General features: G+C 38.1%; 1 protein-coding gene across 2 annotated transcripts in view; it reads right to left on the bottom strand.

The window, feature by feature from the left end:
- The window catches only part of LOC306879352 (microtubule-associated serine/threonine-protein kinase 2-like), a 141,572-nt gene that overhangs the window by 37,425 nt on the left and 85,572 nt on the right, over positions 1-18,575 (bottom strand). For both annotated transcript variants that reach the window (XM_079432207.1, XM_079432208.1), the window contains exon 4: positions 11,624-11,655. In XM_079432207.1, the coding sequence (XP_079288333.1) occupies positions 11,624-11,655 (32 nt within the window). The remainder of the gene's footprint in view (positions 1-11,623; positions 11,656-18,575) is intronic.

The raw sequence follows: 18,575 nt of genomic DNA on the forward strand, positions 1-18,575 counted from the left end.
ATTACCAGGTTTATTGTTGTTTGTGTGCTTTAAAAAAAATACAAATAAAAATGCTTAAAGTCAGCATGATGGAAATTCTGTCTGAATGCACCTTAATAATTTGTTTCATTTTTATTTTTTTATTTCTAACTAATGTTGCTTTCGTCAACGAAAATTATGACTAAATATCGTCGTCAACGAACCTTTATCACGTGACGAAAACGAGACGCACCGTAAATACTGGTCATGTGATGATGACTATAATTAAATGTATAATGCAATATTATTGATGAATAAAAACGAGACTAAATGTGGCTTACAAAATAAAAACTATGCTAAAATGTCTCTTCATTTTTGTTGACCAAAACGAGACTAAACAAAATGTTATAATGTTATTTCGTCTCGTTTAATCGCGTTATTATTATTTTGCAGTATTTCTGTTTCCTGTGTCTCACTTCAGGGGCTGCATCAGGTCGCACTGCACAGACGCAGGCGACGTCACTTCCTCAAGCCCCACTCGCGGCATTATTTAGAAGACGACAACAAACAAAGTTAAGTCTGACACAGAGAAAGGGACCGATGGCCGGCCAGCCGGGGTTCGTCTTTGGGAGATGTGTGTGTACTTCTAACATGTTTGGTAAATTCGAAATGTTCAAATCAGAGCATCTTCCGTGTCTGGAATGGATGTATTCTTGAATCTATAAGGTAACAATAATATAATAAGATAACCATGTTTGAAATGGGTTTGGAGGGTTGCGATTCGATGATAAAACGATTATCGATGCATCTTCAGATTTTCTTTTTTCTCGCTGTCTGACTATAAAGCAAAGTATCTGTAATGACCCATAATGAATTTACTTCCAAGATATTTTATTAATAAAACTAATGGAAGTGATTTGGCAAGTCAACATCAAGGTTACAAAGAACCAACAGGAAATGAAACATGTGCCTGTAGCAGCATACTTGTAGCAAATTAATACAGACTTAAGCATATTCTGAACCACTGACAAAATAATAGATAAATGACATGATATCTTGTAACACCCTTGATAATATTATTATTGTTTAAATAGCTTTATCGATCATCATTATTAATTAAGAAACTACATGGAATATTGGTCAAATATTTCTATTTTAAAAAAAAAAAAAAAAAATGATACAACAGAACCATTTAAAATGCTTCCATACACTAGGTTTTAACGCAGACGGTGCTGGTCTGATTTCACGCGCCACCATCATGCATCTGTTACGTGCACGCCACAGTCTGTCCGGGCGCTACAGTTCCACCTTTTGCATTTAGTCAACATCACATTATCAATTAACATTCAGAAAGAAAAAGAAAAATAGATTTTTGACATTTCTGAATCGATTCAGAATCGTCCATGTCCATTCTTCTAAGAATCAAGTTTTCCCCACCCCTGTTTCTTGGAAGTAACTTTAAGCTTGCAATCACAATAAAGGAAGAAAAGATCTGTCGCTACTTCCATTAAATCACAACAAAAGCTCCTAAACCTTCAGGAACTCTTAAATATTAACCTTTGAATCACAAATTAAGTACAGACTAGATCTTTATTTTTGTTTTATTTACTTTTTTAAGGTTTTGCAACCCTAGTCTTAAATGTGTTTTCTAGCAATCAACATTGAATTAACCAAAATAAAAGTGAATAAGTAAAATACCTGGCTACTGTTCACCCAGAAATACTTTTTCTGTAATTATTTACTCATCCGATTTGTACTCCGCTATTGTGAGTTCTACACAGCTCTTTGCTTTGTACCAAGAGCTTTCTGACAAAAGAAGAGTCAAAATGACCACGTCCTACAGTTCAGGTGAGGTTAACGGTCAACAAAGAGACCAGTTGGGCCCTTTGTTTGTGGGTAATTTGTGCTCACAACCGGTGAACAGGTGTTGCTTTCAACCTTCCTCCCATTTGGACCTGATCTGTTTTGTGCAAGTGTGCAGAAACAGAGCAACCAATTTCTCTTGTGGGTTTGGTTTTGTTATTTTGTACAGCATCACAATGTCGAAAATGCCCTTACTTTGATTTTTTTCTGAGCTCTTGGGCAAATCCATGTGGTATCATGTGGGCTCAACACAATTCCTTTTTGAAAAAAAGTGTAATTGGTACCAATTGTTAAGTGCTTCACAAGGGACATCGATGACCTTGCCCTATACGACACTCTCTTGTGCTTTGGGGAAGTTCTTTCGAGCCGAGTGGTGTGCGACAGTAAAGCCTATGATTTTGTCCATTATGCCACACTAGAGGCTGCTGAACTATTAAGAAGCTAGATGGTATGACTATCTAGTTTCTATATGCCATTACATGCCCAAGAAGGAACAGAGGATAACCGACCCCCTGACTTTTTTTCCCCTCCATTTCTGTCACTGATGGAGTTTGGGTTCCTTGCCACTGTCGCCTTTTGGCTTGCTTAGTTGGGGACAATTTGGCAATATTATTTAACTGCACAGACACTATTGTATGACAGCTGAACTGAGCTGATGATATCACTGTTTCTCCAGAGCTGCTTTATAGAGAAATTAAACTTATTCAATAATTGATGAACTTTACGCAGTTACTAAACCAAACTGAATCAACAATAAATTGATTCAATACTCCAACCCCCATAAAAAATCAATAAAATCACAAAACCAACCACAGCGGTAAGTTCAATGTAGCATAAAACCCTGTAAACGCACAAATTAAAGTTCTTATTCATATGTATTCAATAAGCTTTTAACCTATAACTCTTGCATTTTACAGAAAGAAACTTTCTGTGAAACTTACTGCCACATTCTTTAACAGAAAGAAACAGATAAGAGATGATTATAAAAAGATGTGGTGTTTAGAGCAGATCTTGACCTCTTGACACCATATCTACTACAGGTACATCTCAAAAAATTTGAATATTTGTTTTTTTCGAAAAGTTCATTTTTTCATGTAAAGTAAAACATTTCAAAAGTATTTTTAGTTTTAATTTTGATGATTAGAGCTTACAGCTCATGAAAGTCAAAAATCAGTATCTCAAAATATTAAAATATTTACATTTGAGTTTTAATTAATGACCATCCCTACAGTATAAATTCCGGGTATCTCTTGTTCTTTGATACCACAATAATGGGGAAGCAATGACTTGGCAATGATCCAGAAGACGAACATTGATGCCCTCCACAAAGAGGGTAAGTCACAGAGGGTCATTACTGAAAGGTGTGGCTGTTTACAGAGTGCTGTATCAAAGCATATTAAATGCAAAGTTGACTAGAAGGAATAATTTGGGTAGGAAAAGGATGACCGTAAGCTTGAGAATACTGTCAAGCAAAGCTGATTCAAACACTTGGGAGAGCTTCACAAGGAGTGGACTGAAGCTGGAGTCAGTGCATCAAGAGTCACCACGCTCAGACTTCTTCAGGAAAAGGGTTACCAAGCCACTTCTGAACCAGAGATAACATCAGAAGCGTCTTACCTGGGCTGTGGAGAAAAAGAACTGGACTATTGCTGGTCCAAAGTCCAAAGTAAATTTTGCATTACATTTGGAAATCAAGGTCCCAGATTCTGGTGGAAGAGTGGAGAGGCACAGAATCCATGTTGCTTGAAGTACAGTGTGAAGTTTCCACAGTCAGTAATGATTTGGGCTGCCATGTCATTTCATTTTCCAGCAGGACTTGGCACCTGCCCACACTGCCAAAGAAACCAAAAGCTGGTTCAATGACCATGGAGTTACTGTGCTTGATTGGCCTGCAAACTCGCCTGACCTATTGTCAAGAGGAAGATGAGAGACACTAGACTCAACAATGCAGATGACCTGAAGGCCGCTATCAAAGCAATCTGGGCTTTCATTACACCTGAGCAGTGCCACAGGCTGATTGCCTCCATGCCATGCCGCATTGATGCAGTAATTCATGCAAAAGGAGGCCCAACCAAGTACTGAGTGCATAGAAATGAACTTACTTTTCAGAAGCCTGACATTTCTGTTTAAAATATCCTTTTTTTATTGATCTTATGTAATATTCACATTTTCTGAGACACTGAATTTTGGGTTTTCATTCTCTGTAAGCCATAATCATCAAAATTTCAAGAAATAAAGGCTTGAAATATTTCACTGTGTAATGAATCTATATAATATATGGGTTTCATTTTATGAAATGAGTGACAAAAAATATTGACCTTTTCCACGATATTCAAATTTTTTGAGATGTACCTGTATATGCTTGATCAGTGGATGACTATCCAGATATAATCCAGATATAGTGATCTGAACAGAGTCATTGAACCTCATAAGTCAATTAGGGTTCATTTAATTTGCTAATCTTGGGTACTGTTGGTCAGAACAAGAGTATCACAAGAGAGAAAGAGAAAGTCTTGATATAACAAAAAGAAGCTTTCATTCACATTTAGAGAAAAAAATGGGGAAAAAAGAAAATTGAGTGTGTGTGTAGAGAGAGGAAAGACCCAGCGATGGAGAAAGGAAATAAGAAGGAGCCTTTGGAAGAGTTCCCTGCCTCTCTCTTGGATATCCTGTAGAGTTGAGCTCTGAAAGGTTTTAAGACTTGATTTCCTGCAGCTTCTCTGTAGGTCTAAATCTGTGGGGAACTGCAAAATACAGCCTTTCCACTCATACGATAACATCTTTTAGAAATGGGAAATGATGTCTGGTGCTTCGAGTCAATACACAGGGGAAATGAGGCTTCAAGGAAAAGGAAAATCATTTTGAGCACATTTTCTATTATTGTGATCACAATCAATAGAGGATGGACAGGGCAAAGGAAGGCGAGAAAACAGTTGTGCATGAAAAAAAAACAAACAAAGCAGGCTGTAATGGTTTCCTCGAGATTTATTGAATGTGAATGGAAGGTCAGAGTTTCCACGCTGATCTTGATGATCACTGTGCTCTCTAAATATCCTAAAATGTGACCTTGCAATGTAAAAAACATGCACATTGTGTTCCTACATTATGAACGAAGATATTCTTAACCCACAAGTTAAAAAAGGCCGAGAGCAGACTGTGCTCAGCAATTTGTGTCATCAAACAAGAGATCAGTGAGGGATCAAGGTGAACACACACACAATGTCGATTGAGACAGAACATGGTGTTCTGACATTCCAGAGCAGCTCATTAGTGCAGAATCACTCTCATTCTGCTCTACAGACATTAGACACACACACACACACACACAGGCACACACACTCGTGTTAATGAGCAGGGCTTTCACAAACCATATCAAAGCTTTTCGGCAAGTATATGTGCTCAATAAGGCTAGGCAATAATGCTAAAAAATACATTACCATTCAAAAGTTTGGGGTTAATAATGGAATTCATACTTTTATTGAGCAAGGATTGTAATGTAGCTTTTACAGTGTAAATTTCTATTTCAATTATATTTCACAATATTCAAATTTTATTGTATTTTTGATAAATAGATGCAGCCTTGGTGAGCATAAGACTTATTACTAAAAAAAACTACCCATGCTTTACTGCCAAGTTAAATAAAAACAAGCCTAAGCAACAGGCCACTGAGGCAGCAGCTTCATCAATACAAGAAATGCATATAATTAATTAGTTAAATCATACGTTATTCCCATAAAAGCAACATCATGAGATGATTCTTATAATATTATGACTTTATGTAATGTTGCAACTTTATTTTTCGGTAGCCTAACAGATTCAAAACTTTCACAAAAAATGAACTAGACAAATCCACAAAAAGGTAAAAACCATAAAGTTATGTTTTCCACTGACTTCTTCACTAAATGAACACAAGGAAGCTTTGAGGGTGTTTTTGGGCCCTGAAGAAGTTTTGGCATGTCTTAACATTTGTACTTTTTCAGTTTCTTATAAACATATTAATGTTTGAATATTGAAATCACTGCAATGTTGCTTACTTGTACATTTTCAACAAAATAATTTTAATATATCATAAATAATAAATATATCGCCTGATTGTACTGCACTATATTTAAAAAAGTCAAAAACACCCAAAACCTTAAACCATTTAACAAGCAAATATCCATCCATCCATAGTAACAGAAACTGGCCCTGACAGAATAATCAGCCTACACTTATTAAAAAGTAACCAATAGACATTTATCATTTTTCTGGGTTGCTCAGCAGCGGAAGTCATCATAGTTGGGTAAACTTCAAGAGCAGTGAATGGGAGAGTACCACAAATATACATTTTTTGCATTCCCATTTGCTCAAATAGCAAAAGAAAAACTCCACGATAGTGTTTTCATGACTTTCAAAAAAAAAAAAAAAAAGGAAAAAAATTGAGAGAGACAGATAACGGCAGTCAGAAAAGAGAACAATGTCAAATTTGCCATCACCCCCATAGACGCTGCATTAGAAACACCCTCACATTTGTGTTAACTAAAACTTTGTTTTGTAATTTGATGCAGATGAGATATAATACGAAGTATAGTGTTATAAATGTACATACAATTTAAATAAAATCTAAATCTAAACTTTGGAGCATTTAAGATGCTGATGACCATTGAAATGCGTCATCACAGTCGTGAGAAAAGAGTCCACACAGGAAAAACTCTATGCTTTAATCAAAAGAGACATAGTATATTTATAACATGAACAATCCCCTTGAGTAACCTGGGGTTAAGTGCATTGCTCAAGGGCACAGCGCTGAAGGCACAATGCAGGTACATGCATGATGCAGCCTTCAGTTACCCGCCATGAGCATTTAGCCACTAAACCATATCACCCCATTAGGAAAACCGATTAGACGAAACAGGAACCGCACAATGCCTAGAACCAGCATGCTGTTAAAAAGGAGGTTGGGTCAGGAGCAAGTGCAAGAGCACTCTTAACATCATAACCTTACCTCCACAAGAAGGGGTTGGCGCTGGGGGCAAGGACAGGGGCGGACACAGGCCCCTCGGGTCCACCCGGGGACGGGAGGATGAGAGCAGAGGGGGAGGTGGTAGGGGAGAGGAGATGCTGCAGGAGGCTGCTGTTGCCATGACAACGGTACTGAGCAGTTGGCCAGATTCTTTTAAGTGAATACGGCAAGAGAGGAGAGCAAGGAGTAATGTGAGTGGTTAAAAAAAAAGAAAAGCTTTGAGTGTCTGTCCTTGTGAAGGGCAAGGAACGGTAGGACGAACTACGGCAGTTCATAAACATGACCAAGGCAAAGGCTTAATATCACATTGTCAAAGATTCTGTCTCAGTGTATGTCCACATATCAAACACAGTGTGAATTAAAGTCTTCCTTCCTCTCAGTTCTATGTCTACAGACTCCAAGAAAGCATGTGGTAAAACAAGATCCTGTTTTGAGCTGTTTGTATGACAGTCAGTTGCCCTGGTATTCCTGAGAGATGCTGCTGACAGGCTGTTTCAGCAGTTCAGCACACGCACACTCAAGCTAAAGCTGGTTAGCACTAGGATAGTATGACAGTTCTGTCAGGGTCTACCTCCGTTCCCTTTAGGCAACATTCTCAAGAAAAAGAGAAAGAAGAGAGTCCATTCTCCTACATCAAAACTTCCACAAAATGAACATACATAGTTGGGGGACAGGATCTTGTTTTCCATCACTGCACCCGGTAGCTGATAGTCTGGGGGCGGAAATAACACTCAACAAACATGATGTGTTCTTTCTTTCAAACAGCCAGACAGCGCAAGACTTGGGAATAACAGGGAAAAAGAAAGGGAATGGGAAATGACCTGGGCCTGACTCAAATCTTGGTTCCCCCAAGCACAACAGGTCTTACAACCATACCACAGTTCTGACTGTAACCGGCAATTTGTATGGTTAATTTAAAACTTCTTCTCACTATTTAAGCTTATTAACTCAAGAGTGACATTACAACACATATTTACTGTGCAAGCCATAAATCTTTGTATGTTGGCCTAAAAACTAACCAAGTTCTAAATACTAAGGGGAACTCAAGTCTGGAATTGAAAGTATACCACCATGCTAGACTAAAACTTGGTTTTCAGGCAACAGGGAGCTGTTTCAGCCAGCCAAGACACAGATGTGCTCTCAGAGTGAAGTGGAGGGGGTAAAAGAAGCTGACCTGGCAAAAGCTGGCCTTTGACATGACTGAATCATGCACAAACACACACAAAATCTACTGAGTAAAGACTTCCCTTTGCATGAGTCTTTCTGCCATTCTTATGGGTTGTGTTTGGAGGCTGTAAACTGAGCTACACGCTGTGGCTGTCAATCAACCAGACGAGAGCTAGAAATTCAGCCACCACTCAGAGCATGAGGGGAAAGCAGGTATCGTGTTCGCAGACAGACTGAGAGAGGGAGAAAGAGGAAACCTGGTGCTTAACCGTCAAGGAGTTCAGTTTGTGTAAAGCTAATGCTGTGGTCATGTTTAGAAACCTCAACGGATAAAGTCCATGCATTACAAAAATGAGTGACAGTTAGCTGGACTCAAGTAAAAGTTTAAGAATAAGGAAAGAATTAAGCTTCTGTAAACAAACACAAGCACAATTTGTGGGCTTATACCAGGGCATGTTTAATCAAAATAAAATTGAAATTGCGATATGGCTTAGTGTGCATATCAAATAGCAGATGCTGTGATTTAAAGACATTAATATACTGCATGTGTTGCGTGTTTTAAAGTGATGCAAGGCACTGTATTCTTTTACATGTGAGCAGCTCATGATCCAGTGTTTTCAGTGTCTCAGAGTGGCTTGTTTTGCAGTAAATGATACTCAACATGAACTCATCTGCTCTGAGTTTGAGTCACTTATTAAATGCTTTCCTTACATGTAATGAGAAGTGCTTATAAACAAGCTACTGTCAACAAAAGAAAAGCTTTAAGAACTCCCTGCAGCTTTTTGTCAAAATTAAAAACTTAATGGTTTAACATTTGAAAATAGAGAAATTAAGACATAAATATTAGTACTGTATTTTCACAGATGCACTTAAAAATTAAATTATTATTTTAGTAATTTTATATATTTTTGTTACTCATTTTTTACAATGAATAGTACTAACAAAACAATAAAAAATTTGAATGTTCATATTTCTAAATATAAATTTGCCAAATTGTGCAGCCCTACAAATAAGCTTAGCAAACCTTGAGGTAGTTTTTTTATTATTATTATTATTATTTTGTTATCAGAAAAATCACAATTAATTTTTTCCCCTTCAAATCGTGCAGCCCTACCACAAGATCTAAATCAACTCTTACTGTAAGTGCAGGTTGGGGGCTCCAAGTCTTTCCTTTCTTTTCTTCATGTTCATGAGTAAAACAGCTGGATATGCAACAAAGTATTTTACTCAGAAGTGAAACTGGAAAGAATTTCCACTCTCCAGCAACAGGTTTATCACAGTTGCAAAAGCACTACATAGCATACTGTAAAAGCCTGCTACCAAACTATCAACTCTGATTATGGAAGTTTCAGCAATTCCAGCCATATTTCCTTTTTCTTCGTCAGAACCATCAACTGTCAGATCACGATATGCATTCAAGTCTCAGCTTGTCCACAGCCAAAGTAAATATCCACTTCTGTGTGAACTGAGGTCATAACAGTATTTGTTGTTAAAAGACAATCCTCTAAAAGCTGTCCAGGAGCGTTCTGTCTGTCTGAAGGCTGTGAAGTATGACACGAAAAGAGAATGTGAAGAGCGTGACGATCTAAATGAAAGGCAAATTAGAAGAAGCTTCACTCTCTTCCGAACTCGACTGATAGTGTGTGTGTATATGTTGGCAAGACAGTCAGAGACACACAAACACACAAGACCCTGGGGGAGGTGCAGCTGTTGCCCCTACCTCACACCGGCCCATCTCTGTACACAGTTCTGGGAACCAAGAGAATATCAGTGTCCTATCCACTGTTCCCAGGCAAATGCTTTTGGCTAAATGTATCCCCAAGGAGACAATAGGCAGGATCAAAGAGCAAAGAAACACCAACACAATCTTTAAGCCTGAGCACTTCAACATTGACACACTTTGCTGCAAGAAAGCCTAATACAATTACACTGACACAACATCTACAGCTCTTTGCGTGAATGCATAAAAGGATAGTTCACTTAAAAAAAAATAATATGATTAATTCTTAAGATTTTCTTTTACACTAATTTCACTCTGTCAAACCCATATTATACGCAGTATGAAACATGTATATTCAATTTGAGATTTGCTAAAGATTACATTTAACAGTGTTGATTTATTATTTTTATTAATTATTAATGTTAATAATAATTGTTATTATAATTAATAATTATTCATGTTTTTATAGATTACTGGGCATTAGATAACATAAAACGTAACCTCATGGTGCTCTTTCATCCTTTGAGGTTGACAAAGTTTTCATAAAGTTGCTTTAATTGTGTGGACAAAAGCAGTGTGAATGTTCTGTTAAACATCTGCTTTTGTGTTTCAGAGAATAAAGTCATACAAGTTTTGACTGACGTGAGTAAATAATTACAGAATAAATTATTTCATTTTCTCTTTACAGGGTTCCCACACCAAGAGAAAAGGGGAGATGGAAAAGAAGGAGATATGAGAGGGTGAGGCAAAGTACCAAAACCCTAAATGAATGAGTGCTAAAATGAGATTTCTCCGACAAGCAGTGTGGCTGAATAGAAGGTTTGATTCGATTAAGTCCTGTAATCCCGTGGCGGGTGGAACAAACTCCATGAACCCTCACAATAGCCTGTATTCTGCCCGCCCCTGACAGTCACTCTGAGCTATACAAAGGCGACAAAACCCTGAACGTGTATAAGAAAGAACACAACAACGGTTTGCTCTCACTGCCTTTGCAGCACTCAATACTACACCAAAATACGTCTGCCATCCACTAATAGCATGATGCTGATATTGTGCTTTCTTATGATTGGCTGTAAAGAGCACATTCTTTGCTGGCACTGGGTTTAAAATAAACAGAAAGGAAGATATAGATAGGTGTGTCAAAACAGGAACCGAAATACTCAGCTGTCGAAAAAGGCCTCAGTAATCTGCCTGTCACTGCCCTACCAGTCACCTATGACCCCTGTGACCCTGTCCATGTGCAGTAAACAGTGTTGACACTGTGATCTAGTAAGAATGCTCACCCTACTGATACAGCAGTGTGTGAAATATTAAACATGCGGCATTATCAGGCAATATACAGATGTAGGAACGCTTTAAAGCTAGCCTGAAAAAAATGACTGAAAATATTTCAGATTTCTCTAAAGGTTAGTTGAATTTGCTCTAGATAATCAATCATGATTCTGTAATGCTAATCTCACAACTTCAGCAGTGCTGTTTTGAACTAAACATACTTGATAATATTTCCTTAATATTTACCAATCAAATGTTGATCTGTGACTTTGAACTTGTCACAAGCAAAACAAAGTAACTGCAGCATGAATAATACATACCTGATTTATTCAGTCCTTTAATTCCTTTTTACTGTATTTATATTTCTGTTGTTTAATTAGTGTGTGCATGCAACAATAAAAACATTTCACACAAACTGTCCCTGTATTTTCCCCACCATACTCTTTTAAAACAGTTTAAATCACACACAGTATGTCCTAAAAGTGTAATTAATATAGGTGATCATAACTAGACACCTCTTTGCTGAATGGGCATAGCATCCTCTTCACAACATTTGTAATATAATTTCCCAAGGTCTGATTATTCACAACAGACCATGGACTTCTCTATCCACAAGAAAAATAAGAAATTTGAGCACTTACAAACTGCCTCTTCTGGGAAGACTCAGCTCCTTCTGAAAAAAAGAAAGAGAAGAATAAAAGATGAATTGTGAATCAAATTCCAAGACGTCTGAGTCCCAATTATTACACAAATAACAGAACTTGTAAACTATATCATAGAAACCTAAATTTGATGCAGACTCTAAACCATCCACCAGGTGGCACAATTCAACCACCACAATTCAGCTCTGGTCACATTACATGAGCCATATTTACATAGTTTAACTTGACTGAACTTGATTGAACAGACTTTTCTCTTTATTACACATTTAATGTGATTCAACGAATGATTAAGTGAAACAATGGCCTGTATAAAACATCACACATACGGAAGACAAAAAAACACCACTAGATGGCAAAACTGAACCAATGTTACACACAGCTAGATTTACCTTCGAGCAATGCATGCCTACTGTTAGCTGGACTGAGAAAAGACAACTGATATCAGGTCCGGAAGACCCATGGGACAGAAAGGACAGACAGAATAAGGCCATTCCATCTGTCGTCCATAGTCAATCTCCTCTCTAGTGTAAATATCCAATGCACAAACACTTTTTTGAGAAACGGCGATCTATAATAATAGTGCTGTTATAATTACTGTACTGAAGCCAATCAAATATTAATTTTTTTCTCCCCATTACAACACTGATGTTAGATGCACATCCCTAACTTTAAATTAAATTTATAAATTTACAATTAGTATTGCTCCAGAGCAATTTTTTCACTCAAATTTTCAATGGAGCCCTTTTAAAATCTCATTTGATGTGTAGAGAGTTAAATCTTTCAATCAAAACAAAATCTGAGCAGCACATTAGCGTTCTTGACAGATAAATAGCCAACTCAAACAATGGCTTTTAGATAAGTCATTAAATTCAATTATGGCATGTGTTTACAGGGCCCACCATCCATTAACAGTGTGGGTGTATGGGCAGAACCACATGCTGTACTACTGATCCTTACAGATTCAACTCATTCAATTACACAAAGCAAGCGTTTGGTAGTGAGCACATTCTGTTGACACCATGTTTTCTTTCATCTGGCTTAGCTGTCACTTTCAAATAGTTCAGCATTGAAATCAGAAGTGTACTGTAACAGTGAAAACAATCAATTGCAACTAAATTTAGCATTTCATCACAGCAGCAGCATGGAAGTGACTTCCATTTTGCTAATCACCATATATATAAAAAACAAAACAAAAAAAACCTGATGAATAAAACAGTTGTAAAAACAACTGGATATACCAGTTGTAAAAACAAACTAGTAGAATTTAGGTAGCTGGTAGAGATTTTCAAGTGCACAGTGAGAAAAAAAAAGGCACTGGCAAAAAAATTACGGTACCTTTCCATGAGGTTTATGACCACTTCTTTCATTCCTCAAATAACAATGCAATACGTAACTCAAAACTAGTACAGAAGATTCCTTCATATTAACGCGATAGATTAGGGCTAGGCTGTATTTTTGTATTGTTTCCTTTGTGGTTATGCAAAACATGGCTAATTTATCATTTGTCTTTATAATATAACTGTCTAAGTAATCTACAACAGCTGTTACACACACACAATACATTTTCTCAAATGTGACCCTGGACCACAAAACCAGTCATAAGCAGCACAGGTATATTTGTAGCAATAGCCAAAAATACATTGTATGGGTCAAAATTAATTATCGATTTTTCTTTTATGCCAAACATCATAAGGATATTAAGCAATTAAGTAAACATCTTATGTTCCATGAAGATATTTTGTCAATTTCCTACCATACATATCTCAAAACTTAATTTTTGATTAGTAATATGTATAGCTAAGGACTTCATTTGGACAACAATTTTCTCAACATTTAGATTATTTTTCTATTTTCAAATAGTTGTATCTCGGCCAAATATTGTCCTATCCTAACAAACCATACACCAATGGAAAGCGTATTTATTCAGCTTTCAGGTGATGTATAAACCTCAATTTCGAAAAATTTACCTTTATATAAGGTTTTGTGGCCCAGGGTCACAAATGTGATAGCTATGCTTTTAATGGTGGCTGTCAATGGATTGTTAAAGACATGTTGGTTGAGAATGATTCTTGTTTCAGTCCAATCTCTGGCTGAGAGTACAACTCATTTAAAGTGCACTTAAAAAAATAAAACTTTAGCCTCCCACTGAAATCAGCTCTTATTACTGCAGGGCTACTGGGCAAAAGTGGAGAAATAACATTAGACTACAGAACTAGTTCAAGAGTGTACTGAGCAGGAGAGAAACAGCAGGTAAAATTATAAGGACAGAGAGTGAGAGAGTGAGCTGTAGCTGTATTCAGAGCGTGTCTGTGAGACATCTGTCTCCCCACATCGGTAGAAGACTGAGCCAGGGAACCTTCACGTCCTCCTGACCCATCTGCAGAATATTTACACAGCAACTTCTCAAAGTGCAGCCTTTGCAAAACACGAGCCTACTTTTTAATTAGCAACTCCACTGATACCAGCCTGATACGCCTGGAGGCTTCATATATGGCAGTTTTCCTGCTTTTCATGTCAACTTGAGATCACTTTCCCCTGTGCTGTCAGAAAAAGTGCATCTCTCCTTCTTTCTTGACCACTGTAGCCATCTCCTCTCTCTCTCCATAACAAGCCTGAAGTGCTCATCAGTGTATTCCCACTGCTCTGACTGAACTCGGGTATGGATACATCAGCCTTCAAGCGCTGTAGATGGACTAAATCTTGTTAGCTTGTGTGTGTAAGATGAAGTGTGTATCTACACTCGTTGCCAAATCTGATTAGTTGCTGAGCAAAGCAGCGCTGCCTGATATCTGGATGGTATGTATGTGTGATAGTGTTCAGGGGAACTGAACCCAGCTGCGTTATGAGTGGCAGGAGGGAGAGTGTGCCATAGAAATCATCATGCCTATTATCTGCAGCTCTGCTCTGAAGACAGAAAAAAATAAGGCAAAGCCAGACTGAGGATGTTTTAAAAAATAACCCAATGTAGACTTTTGAGACAGTACTTTGGAGGATTCAGAGCACAGCCTAAGTTTTGTTCGGGAAGCGAGAAGTGCACTGTGATTGTGCAACACAACTAGATACTCTGATTATTATCATTGGAGCTGTCCTTGGATGCCTTTAGCTGTCCGATGCCCCATTCATATTTCAGTAGTTCTACTCCAGACATTTCCCCTTATCTATTCCCTAAATCTATCTCATCATTTTAAATTATTTTGTATCATTTTATTGTAAGATTGCTTTGCTTTTTTCTAATAAATTAATTACATGAACAACTGCAAACGTTTATATCAAAGCAAGTTTGTGATGTTTCCATAAAACTGTCATCCAATAAACAGTAACATCCATTGGATGAACAAGGAACCAGTATAGAACACAAAGAGCTAGAAAAAGCCCTGTTTGGACAGGACTAGTTTTCTAAATGATATCTAAGTTATAATTCTTGTCACCTGAGGTCTGTGATTTCTTGTATCAATTCAGATGGGACTAACAATTCCATGTTTTTTACAGACAGATGTACAAATTTTTGGTACAAAGTCATATAATAAGCAGGTTAATATATAGTGAATTGGCCATCATCTAAAAAAACAAAACAAATACAGACATTTGTCACAGCAAGACATAACCAACCAATTACACTGTAGTTACACTTGGGGGAAAAGTAGATTATGTGTTTCAGTCTCATACAAGTATTTAATGTTGGAAAAAAAGCAATCTGAAGCGTTGAACTCCGTTCTGGCAGGCTGATTACATTAAGGCATATGGAGGGTGGGGTCTGAGGGAGACCAGGGAGCAGTTGCACAAAGCCACACACATACACACAACAGCATGCTGGCCAAGGCTCTGTCATTGCCATGGGCTAAAAGGCTAGGCAATGAAATTAGCCAGAGTGACAGTTTGGACCAGGCCCCTTGCTCTCCCACCAAGGCAATCTCCCCAATGGAGCCCATTAATATTTCTTAAGTTCGTACAGCATGACAGGAAGCCGTAGTGCAGGGAAATGTAATCAGGGAGATAGGCCGAAAGCAGCATCATACTGCTCAAATGGACTCCTGGAGACAGTTAAAGCCATCAGGAGCTGCAGAAAGATAAGCAACTCTGTGTTTACACTGCTTTAAGAGCTTACCTGAGGTGGCAGGTTTCAGGTTTGAGGGAGTTAAACAGTATGTCGCATCAAGATGCTGTGCAATTTCGTTGTAACCTTGGGTAGAGTTGAATCTGATGGGACTTGGTTATCCTGAGCAACAGTTTATGTTTGACTGACAGCTCTAAATCTCTCCCCGATTAGTGCTGACTTGTGGTGTCGTGCCCTCCAGCACAGATTTCAAGCTAGCAGAGCTAATTACAAAAGCCTCAGAGCTCTTAAGGCTAAGCAGCCATACATTAAGACAAAACACACACTGAACATTCGTTTAGCGTCATTAAGATTCATTACAGGCAGAGTCAGGCTCCACTCACATCAACCTGACCCAACAAGAGCACAGAGCTCAAAAATAAAGCAACAGCAGTGCTAGAGAACTGAAACAAACCAGAGCTGCTCTGACTGCAGGTCAAAATGCAAATTGGTCCTTGTGACTCCAAACACCAGCCAAGAACAACACCACCCTCTCCTCACATTTCTATGTATACACTTCATATATATTAATATACAATTGTTTTTAAAAGTGTCACGAATCCAGTTTGTGGTCTTTTGTCCAACTGCCACAAGAGGTCGCCTCTCCATCATATTGGCTCTCACACCACACAGACTGTCATATATTACCCTGGACTGCATTTCCCAGCATTCATTGCACACAAGTACACACAGCTGTCTCAATCACACGCTCACACCTGAAAATTATCACACAATCACACACCCTACTTAAACCATGGACTTCCTCTTCCTCTCTGCTGAGTATTGTTCTGCGTATAGCACTCCCCAAGTGTTAGCTGCCTTACCGAACCATTCTGTGTTTATGTGTAGCTCTGAGTCTGGTTCTGCGTTTAGCACTCTCCAAGTGTTAGCTGCCTTACCGAGCCATTCTGTGTTTATGTGTAGCTCTGAGTCTGGTTCTGCGTTTAGCACTCTCCAAGTGTTAGCTGCCTTACCGAGCCATTCTGTGTTTATGTGTAGCTCTGAGTCTGGTTCTGCGTTTAGCACTCTCCAAGTGTTAGCTGCCTTACCGAGCCATTCTGTGTTTATGTGTAGCTCTGAGTCTGGTTCTGCGTTTAGCACTCTCCAAGTGTTAGCTGCCTTACCGAGCCATTCTGTGTTTATGTGTAGCTCTGAGTCTGGTTCTGCGTTTAGCACTCTCCAAGTGTTAGCTGCCTTACCGAGCCATTCTGTGTTCTCTAAGTCTAAGTCTAAGTTTAGTTTATTTTGTTTATAGTCTCGTTTCCTGTTTCCCGCCCTTGTATCGTGGATTTACCCTTGTCTCACCGCTTCAGACTCTGTATACCTCGTTTGGATTATTGCTCAGGTTATCTGACTACCCCTCTTCTCAAGCCCTCTGGATATTGTTCACCGATCGAGGACCCACGCATGCCCTAGGTTTACTCTTGTGTCTTGCCCGTGCCATACACGTTTGCTGGTGTTTTGACCCTGCCTGTTATTGTTTATTAATAAAAGCTTGCAAATGGATCCAATGGATCTCATGTCTCGTCCACCCAGTTACAAAAAGGTCCAAAAAGTGCAGAAATTCTTTAATAATTTAATAAAAACTTCTTGCTACATTATTTGAATAATTACATAATAACATGAGGCAAACAATATTTCTTTGGTCTAATAAGCAAAATTAAATCTATGGTTTTCTATTTCTATTTTTAAGTTTTAAAATATAATTGTTTAAATATATACACTTTTTAAATGTATGTGTTAAAATGAATTAAATGAATTGTTCACACATTTTTTTATGTCTCTTATGCTCACAAAGTCTGCATATATTTGATTAAGGAAATACAGTAAAAACACATATTGTGAATAGGGATGCACTGATACGCCCGATACTGAGCTCCTGTACTCGTTAAAATGGCCCGATACCAAATGCCGATACCACACAGCATGTGATAAGTGCCATATTCAGAAAAACAGGCAGCAGAATGGAGTTATTAGAGATTAAGGATGTCTACGACACAGATGTATGCAATGAATAATGTTGAACATTCAGTATTAATGCCTTTATAGCTGATATACGCGAGCTGAAAAGCAAAGCGCTGAGTGGATTGAGCGCGCGTTGGCGTAGATATGCGAGCTTGTCGAGTGAATATCCCTTTCTCTCAGACATCACTGGAAAGTTTGTAGTTCGGTCGGATATATCAAAAACAAGTAAGCAAAACAATGCACAAGTTACTTAACGGTAGGGAGGGAGGGAGAGAGAGAGACAGAGCGGGCGCGCACTTCTGTTGTGTGATCTTTATTGATGTTCGCTCATATAGCACGCATCATTTGGATTCAAACTAAATCGTAAATAAAAGACAATTTATAGGGACATTCACTATAAACATTTATTTTCAAACTTAAGCATACACGACTTTCTGGTGAAAGTGAAACTAGCAGCCTGTGTGAAATGCGCTGGGCTGTACTGTATTGTCCCTCTCATTCTGCTCCAGTACAAATATGTGCGTGTGTTGCGCGTTATGCTTGCTTCATGAGAGTTTCTGCATTATATGAGTGGCTTTGAAATATAAATCGCAGCATGTTTCAGATGAAAAGAAAAACGCGACTTCTATTTCTGAAAATATCACAGTTAGGAGATTTATAACGAGTGGTTCACTGTATTATATTACAGCAAAACGCGTGATTACAGTACTAAGCCACTGCAATGGAGCAGCTCTAATACTATTAAATTAAAGATGATGTACCATCAGGGCTCCAGACAAAAAAAATCGAGTAAGGAGCCATTGGCTCCTATAAAAGAAAAACTTAGGCGCCAAATTAATTTTTTAGGTGCCACAGAATAAAAGTGGTTTATTT

This window comes from Barbus barbus (genome assembly GCF_936440315.1).
Source record: "Barbus barbus genome assembly, chromosome: 13".
Lineage (NCBI taxonomy): Eukaryota > Metazoa > Chordata > Actinopteri > Cypriniformes > Cyprinidae > Barbus > Barbus barbus.